At 44.7% G+C, this 8370-nt stretch overlaps 1 protein-coding gene across 1 annotated transcript; it reads right to left on the bottom strand.

The window, feature by feature from the left end:
* Positions 1 to 342: 342 nt before the first annotated feature.
* Positions 343 to 969, bottom strand: LOC147490947 (uncharacterized). Its single transcript, XM_086567146.1, has one exon. It carries the CDS (start codon positions 967 to 969, stop codon positions 343 to 345), a length of 627 nt encoding a protein of 208 aa, XP_086423272.1.
* Between the last annotated feature and the right edge of the window lie 7401 nt (positions 970 to 8370).

Raw genomic sequence — 8370 nt, 5'->3', positions numbered from 1 at the left:
CAGTGGGGTAGTCGGACAAACTCGATGAACTGGGAATAGCTTGTATCCACTTCATTAGGGCTGCAAAGTCTTCTTGAACTCGTTGAAAATCAGTCACTTTCTGATCAACTACTGTGGCATTGTTGGCTTTGTGCAAAGGTGGGCGTCCTGCAAAAATCAGCACTATGATTTGTGCGCCCACAATGCTCACAAGGCTCAAAACTGCCAATACCACGACCACGACCACTCCCTTGGGTACGACCACCCCCACGGCCACGACCCCCTCTACCTCCTCTACTGCCATTACCACGACCAGAAGAGGGGTTGTTATTACTGCTTGGAGGGATCAATAAAGCCGCACTGTCATTGTGCCTTGGAGGAGGTGCGAATACGAGAGACAAACGAGTAAGCCTCGCATTTAGTAGGGAGCTTAGATTCAGCTTGAACTTGGGCTTTCACATTAGGAAACTCGGGACGTAGCCCAGATAGGAATTTGGAGACTCGAAATTTCTCTTTTTGTTTCTTCAACTGATTTATGTCTGTAGTAAGTGGGTGATATATATTCAGTTCTTCCCACTTGCTACGAAGAGAATTGTAATATTCAAAGATAGACATATCTCCTTGAGTGAGATCAAAGATGTTCTCATACAACTGAAAGATACGAGAAGTATTATGAGATTGAGAGTATGATTCTTGTAGATACTCCCAAATCTCCTTCGAGGTTTTAAAAAACCGCACAGTATTACAAACATCTTTCTCCATAGTATTCCACAGGAAATTCTTAACCAAGGCGTCATCTTTTGTCCAGGTTGTCTTTCCTTTATCATCTGGGGGATATGTTAGATGATTTTCCTTACCTTTTCCAGGAAGATAAAATCGAATCGCCCATTGAAGGTAATTGGCAACACCCTCCAATTTGACAGAGGTCATACCAACAGAGAAAACAGACGTATTACCGAATTCATCGGATTTTGGAACAACATCAATCATTGTAAAGAGAAGAAAAACTCACTTGTGAAAAAGAATACGAAATTGCAAAACTGCGAGACAGACGTCTCCTCTTTATCAATACCGAGAGATTGCGGAAGCGAAACAATACTAAGACACCAACTAATACTAAAATCGAACCTTGAAACCGAGGATCTCTCTCCTAGCATTCTCTAAACAGAGTCCGGCCTCGATACCATGTTATTTATGCTAGGAGATACATATGGTGGTTAGCTTGTTAGGTTAAAGGGATTGAGTGTTTAGAGTATATTTACCCTAACCTACAATACATATATTTATACTAGAGATGGAATAACCTAAATAGCAACAAGCTAAATAAAGGTACGGTCTCACACTTATAGAATGTGTGAGACCGACACTACATACTTCAACAAATCTATTACCCCGTATTTGATAGGTGACATACTTGTTTTGTTATGGACAAGTTTAATACTTGGGAATTGGTTGTTTGAAGTAAGAAAGAGATTGTGAGTATGAGTCAAAACCTTTTGAGGACTTATTACATTTGGAACTTGCTTGTGTAGAAGAGAGTCGAGAAACATCTTCCCTACAATCCAGTCTTATAACATCTGAAGATGACACAATCACTAATCATATAGGGTATCTCCATGCTCGGGCATGGAAAGAAGCTTAGATGTCCCATGTATTCGGGGAGCATTGTTTGAGAGGGAAGCCGCCGGATTTGAGTCTTGGAGGGTTAGGGGCCTCGCTTGTATCAATTGGTGGAGGCCTTTTCATGTTAGGAAACTTCGGATGACGATGAGTCGACACACACTTGTTGGGGATTACACCAATACCAATCGGTTCCCCACTACACGAGATAACTTGTATGAACACACTTCAACTCCCACAAAAATCTAAATATCAACTACAACCTATACTAACATGCCCAACTCGCTAAACAACTATTAACAAATGATAATAATGTAAAGCGGTTAAACAACAAACCACAACACAAAGATTTACCGTGGTTCGCCAATGATGCCTACTTCCACAAGAGCCGAGTTCTTAATAAAGTGTGAAGGAAGATTACAATCTCTCCTTACAGTCTCTCACCTTACTAGATCACTTTATCTCTTTACTGTGGTTGTATCTCTCAGAAGGTTCTCTCTTTGTTTTAGTCCGATTCCAATCCTTTCCGACTTGTTTGGTTCTTAGGTTAGGTTTTCCAAAACCTTGATTTTGGTTTTATCTCCAAAACCAAATTCAAGGGTACCAGAAGAAAGGCCCACGACGAAAATATGCTCGAGCTCAGCTCCACTTCAGCGCGAAGTCGCTACCAAGACTGGAAGGTTTGTAGCGCTGGCGCTGCCACTTTGAGCTGGGTCGCCCTATGTTATCGAGTTCGAGGCTGGCGCCGCTTTCTTCCGGCGCTGGCCGCTCGACTGGATGTCGAGTTTGCCTGTTTACGTCGGCCCGGTTTCTCTCCCTCATGTGAGGATAACTCCATCAATCTCCCCTCCGAACAACGGGGGGGCTACCTCCATGCAATTGCCAAATCAACAGAGGAGGGTGTCGCCATTCCGCAATAGCACAACAAACATCAAACTTACCTTTCGTAAGACTTTGGTCATCATATCCGACCCGCTCTTGTCGGTATGGATCTTCTCGATACACAAATGCTTGTCTTCGAAAGTACTTCTCTAATCCAATGATAACGCGACGTGTATGTGCTTGGATCTAGAATGAAAACTCGGATTCTTGCTCAAGTGGATGGCGCCCGACCGTCACATAGAACTACAAACCGCTTTACCTTTTTAGCCCTAGTTCGTCGAAGAACCTCTTCATCCATAGCAACTCTTTTGCAACACTTCGGTGGCAATATAATATACTCCAGAAGTGGAGAGGGCAACACACTTTTGCAACTTAGATTGCCAAGAAACCGCTCCCCCCGCAAAAGTAACCCGGATAACCGGAGGTGGACTTCATCGAAATCAACATCACCGCCATGTATCGCGATCGGTTGTAGCCTTCAAGTAAGGGCTTACTTCCACCAAAGCACAAACATGATTTGAAGTGCCTTTGAGATATCTCAATATCCACTTAACACCTTCCCAATGCTCTTTACCCGGATTTGATGAATCGCTTACCACCCCAACGGCGAAAAGCAATATCCGTCTAGTACACACCATGGCATACATCAAACCGCCGCATCAGCGGATGCATAAGGAATCTTTTCCATCCGACTCTGCCATGCTCACCCTTAGGACACATCTCTTTGGTCATGCGGAACCGCCACCAAGGATAACCGATCGGGTTTCGCTTGATCCATGTTGAATCTCTTCAACACCTTCTCAATGTAGCTTTCTTGAGAAAGCCACAACTTTCCACTCTTTCGCCACGAAAGTGATCCGCATCCCAAGTATCCGCTTTGCTTGACCCAAATCCTTCATCTCAAAGGACTTACTCAAGTCTTTCTTCAGCTTTGATATCTTGTTGATGTTTGGGCCAACTATCAACATATCATCCACATACAAAATAATAGCACAATGAAATCTCCATCCGAAATCTCCTCAACAAACGCCTGATGATCTAAAGCGGACTTTTGTATCCTTGCTTCACCATAAAGGAGTCAAACTTTATGTACCACCGCCTCGGGTGCTTGCTTTCAACCCATACAAGCTCTTTATCGCCTTGCATACTAGGTGCTCCTTGCCTTTGACCTCAAACCCTCTCGGCTGGGTCCATGTAGACATCTTCTTCAAGGTCTCCATGAAGAAAAGCCGTCTTAACATCTAGTCTGCTCAACCTCTAGGTTCATACTTGCGGCCATACCCAATACCACCCGGATAGAAGTCATCTTCACTACAGAGAGAAAATCTCATCAAAGTCAATCCCTTTCCTTTGACCGAATCCCTTCACAACAAAGGCGAGCTTTGTGCCTTGGGTGAGGATTGTTCTCCCTCATGCTTGACTTTGTATATCCACTTATTCTTGAGAACTTTTCTCCCTGTGGGTTTCTCAACTAACTCATAAGTGTGATTCTTATGCAAAGAATCCATCTCGCCATGCATGGCCTTCAACCATTTTTCTTTGTCTCCACCTTCAAGTGCCTCTTGATAGTACATAGGTTCTCCACCATCCGATAGTAGCACGCGACGCATGTGGTGGATACCGGTTGAAGCTAGTCTCTCTCGTCGGACCTCCTTGCCCCATCTCCGGCGGTGCCTCGTGAGGATACACTTCGCTTGCTCGGTGGTGGTTCATGCATCTCATCTGCATCTTCTATACCAATAGGTTCTATCCCATCATGAGCAATAGATTCTCATCATGAGCTTCAAACTCATGGTTCTCTGCGATTCTCAATGCCTTACTCGCGACGCTCCACAAGAGGAACTTCGGTTCTCAATCAACAAGATCATTGGTGAAAGTCTGTAGCTTCTCACCCTCCTCAAAATCTGCTATGGTTTGGTCTTCTAAGAACACAACATCTCGACTTCGGATTACCTTCTTGTTAATCGGATCATAGAGTTTGTAACCAAACTTTTCATCTCCATAACCCAGAAAAATGCACTGCTTGGCTTTGTCATCAAGCTTGAATCTCTCATCCTTCGGAATATGCACAAATGCCCTGCACCCAAATACCCTCAAGTATCCATAATCAACATCTCTGCCTGACCATACTCTCTCTGGATAATCACTATCAGAGGCTTTGTCGGTGACAAAGTTGATCACATGCACGGTCCAGACGCATTGCTTCTACCCAAAGAGTTTCTAGGTAGCTTAGAGTGAGATAGCATGCATCTTATCCTCTACAATGGTACGGTTCATTCTTCTCGCTATTCCATTCTCATTGCGGTGTCTTGGGAACGGTCCGGCCATGACTTAATCCCATGACTCGCAATACTCTTCAAATGGCCCAATGTACTCACCCCCATTATCCGAGCGAATACACTTCAACAACTTCCCAGCTCTCTTTCCACCATGCCGTGGAATTTCTCAAACACGCCAAGTACTTCATCCTTGGTCTTCGACTATAGGCCCATATCTTTCTTGACGATCATCAATGAATGTCAAGAAGTACGGCTCCCCGGTGGGACTTCACTCTCATAGGACCACATAAGTCCGTGCACTAGTTCAAGGACGTTGTCCTTTCGTGAGAGACGGAATCTTTGGAAAGACACCCTGTTGCTTTCCTACCAAACAATGAGTACATGTACTTAAATGTGTACCTTTAATGTCTGCATGGCCTTTTGCTTAGCAAGAACTTCCATCCCTTTTATACCCATGTGACACAATCTCTTGTGCCCACGGTTGAGATGAAGCTTCTTCTTCGCGCGCAAGATTCGCCGCTTTACACAAACTAGCCTGTGTTTTGTAAAGAGAGCAAGTTTTCTTTCCTCTCCGGCGCTACAATGGAACCTCCTCTTTCGGTTCCATACCCCGCTACCAAACGAAGTTTACAAAGCCATCGCCATCTAATTTCCCAAAATTTAAATTAGGCTTAACCGTATGTCGTGGACATGTCTTACATCCTTGAGTGTCAAGGTGTAGCCGACATTGGTTTCTACATGAACATCTCCAATGCCTATAATCTTCGGGACTCCATCTGTTACCCATCCTTACTTCACCATATTCACCACAACCGTAGTAGTGAAGAATCCCTCGCGGTGTGACGGATAGATGCTCCCGTATCTATCACCCACTCAGATCCCTCGACATGAGGTACTTTCGACAAAAGACACACCACACCGACACATTTCCCACTCAGGTCACTCGACCGGTGGTAGTATCTCACTGTGTTTCCTTCCTCCGCACCATGTCTTCATGTACACGCTATTCTTCTCATCCCTCTTCGTTCTCGCGACTCATATCCGGGCCTTTTGTGGCACAATAGTAACATTGCCTCTCCTTTGAGTTCTAGCTTCACCCCTAGATTTACTTCGTCATCACCTCTAGAACGAGATGGTTTTCTGCTTTGACCTCTCCCCCGCTTCTCGCGGAAAAGGACCTCCGAAAGTTAGAAGAGCCGCTTCTTGCACTCCTTCTAGTCTCCTCATTCAACAAAGACGTGGTAGCCATCTCCATGGTAACAATTCCATCCTTGGTCGCCCCATGTAGAGAAACCGCTAATGTCTCCCAACTTTCGGGTAGAGCCTAATAGAAACAAAGCCTCAACTTCGCCTCCCAAATTGATCTTCATCAAATGCATCCGGATTGATGATATTCTCAGACTTCATTAAGATGCTCGGACATTGAAGAACCTTCTTGGTACTTAATGGTTCCAAACAAACTTAACGACTAGCACTTTGTTTCCACCCGACTTCCTCTCATAAAGGTCTTCGAAGTTTCTTCCATGACCAAGGCTCGTAGTCTCTTGGGCCACATGGTGAAAGACACCGCCGCCTATCCATTGTCGAATGTACCCAATAGCTTTTCTCACAAGCTTTTTCCACTCAAATTTCATCAGGTCTTTTCTCGTTTTACTCCTCATTCTCAATGGGAAGGGCCAAGTCCTTTGCAAGATAGCAAGTCTTCCATCTTGGCTTTCCAGATGGTGTAGTTCTTCCTATTCAGACTCATCATACGAGTGTTCACGGAATGGTCCATCTCTACAAGTTATTTAACCTCAAATCTTCTCTCAGGAATTTCGTCAAACACCTTCTGACCAAGATTCGGATAACACCCTAGGCTATTCTAACCAAGGCTCTGATACCACTTGTTGGGGATTACACCAATACCAATCGGTTCCCCCACTACACAGATAACTTGTATGAACACACTTCAACTCCGGACAAAATCTAAATATCAACTACAACCTATACTAACATGCCCAACTCGCTAAACAACTATTAACAACAGATAATAATGTAAAGCAGTTAAACAACAAACCACAACACAAAGATTTACCGTGGTTCGGCCAATGATGCCTACTTCCACAAGAGCCAGTTCTTAATAAAGTGTGAAGGAAGATTACAATCTCTCCTTACAGTCTCTCACCTTACTAGATCACTCTTATCTCTTTACAGGGTTGTATCTCTGTAAAGGTTATCTCTCTTTTGTTTTAGTCCGATTCCAATCCTTCTCGACTTGTTTGGTTCTGTAGGTTAGGTTTTCCAAAACCTTGATTTTGGTTTTATCTCCAAAACCAAATTCGGGTACCGTGAAGAAAGGCCCACGAAAATATGCCTCGAAGCGCGAGCGGCCACTGGCCGAAGTCGCTTGAAGACTGGAAGCCGAGCTGGGCGGCGCCACTTTGAAGCTGGTCGCCTCTATGTTATCGAACTCGAAGCCAGAAGCGCTTCTGATTCGCGACCGGATGTCGATGTCGTTTGCCCGTTTCGCCGGCTCGGTTTCTCTCCTCATGTGGGATAACTCCATCAATCTCCCCCCCGAGCGTGGGGGCTACCTCCATGCAATTGCCAAATCAACAGAGGAGCTGTGTCGCCATTCCGGCAATAGCACAACAAACATCAAACTTACCTTTCGGTAAGACTTTGGTCATCATATCCGAACCCGCTCTTGTCGGTATGGATCTTCTCGATACACAAATGCTTGTCTTCGAAAGTACTTCTCTAATCCAATGATAACGCGACGTGTATGTGCTTGGATCTAGAATGAAAACTTCGGATTCTTGCTCGCCGAGTGGATGGCGCCGATCACACATAACTACTACAAACCTGCTTTTACGCTTTAGCCCTAGTTCGTCAAGAACCTCTTCATCCATAGCAACTCTTTGCAACACTCGGTGGCTGCAATATACTTTCTCTTCTTCAGAAGTGGAGAGGGCAACACACTTTTGCAACTTAGATTGCCAAGAAACCGCTCCCCCCGCAAAAGTAACCAGATAACCGGAGGCGGACTTCATCGAAGTCAACATCACCGCCATGTGTCGCATCGGTGCCTTCAAGCCAGTAAGGCTTACTTCCACCAAAGCACAAACATGATTTGGAAGTGCCTTTGAGATATCTCAATATCCACTTAACACCTTCCCAATGCTCTTTACCCGATTTGATGTAAATCGCTTACCACCCCAACGGCGAAAGCAATATCCGTCTAGTACACACCATGGCATACATCAAACCGCCCATCATGGATGCATAAGGAATCTTTTTCCATCCGACTCTGCCATGCTCACCCTTAGGACACATCTCTTTGGTCATGCGGAACTGGCCACCAAGCGGATAACCGACCGGCTTTCGCTTGATCCATGTTGAATCTCTTCAACACCTTTCTCAATGTAGCTTTCTTGAAAGCCACAACTTTCCACTCTTTTCGTCACGAAAGTGATCCGCATCCCAAGTATCTGCTTTGCTTGACCCAAATCCTTCATCTCAAAGGACTTACTCAAGTCTTTCTTCAGCTTGGATATCTTGTTGATGTTTGGGGCCAACTATCAACATATCATCCACATACAAGAATAAAGACAATGAAATCTCCATC

The sequence above is a fragment of the Coptis chinensis genome, chromosome 6 (genome assembly GCF_015680905.1).
Source record: "Coptis chinensis isolate HL-2020 chromosome 6, ASM1568090v1, whole genome shotgun sequence".
Classification (NCBI taxonomy): domain Eukaryota; kingdom Viridiplantae; phylum Streptophyta; class Magnoliopsida; order Ranunculales; family Ranunculaceae; genus Coptis; species Coptis chinensis.
The sequence above is the reverse complement of the archived record's forward strand: the minus strand, read 5'-3'. Positions and strand labels throughout refer to the sequence as shown.

Bases quoted from the DNA above. Each gene is read 5' to 3' on its own strand.
- LOC147490947 (XM_086567146.1), bottom strand. From the start codon at position 969: ATGATTGATGTTGTTCCAAAATCCGATGAATTCGGTAATACGTCTGTT.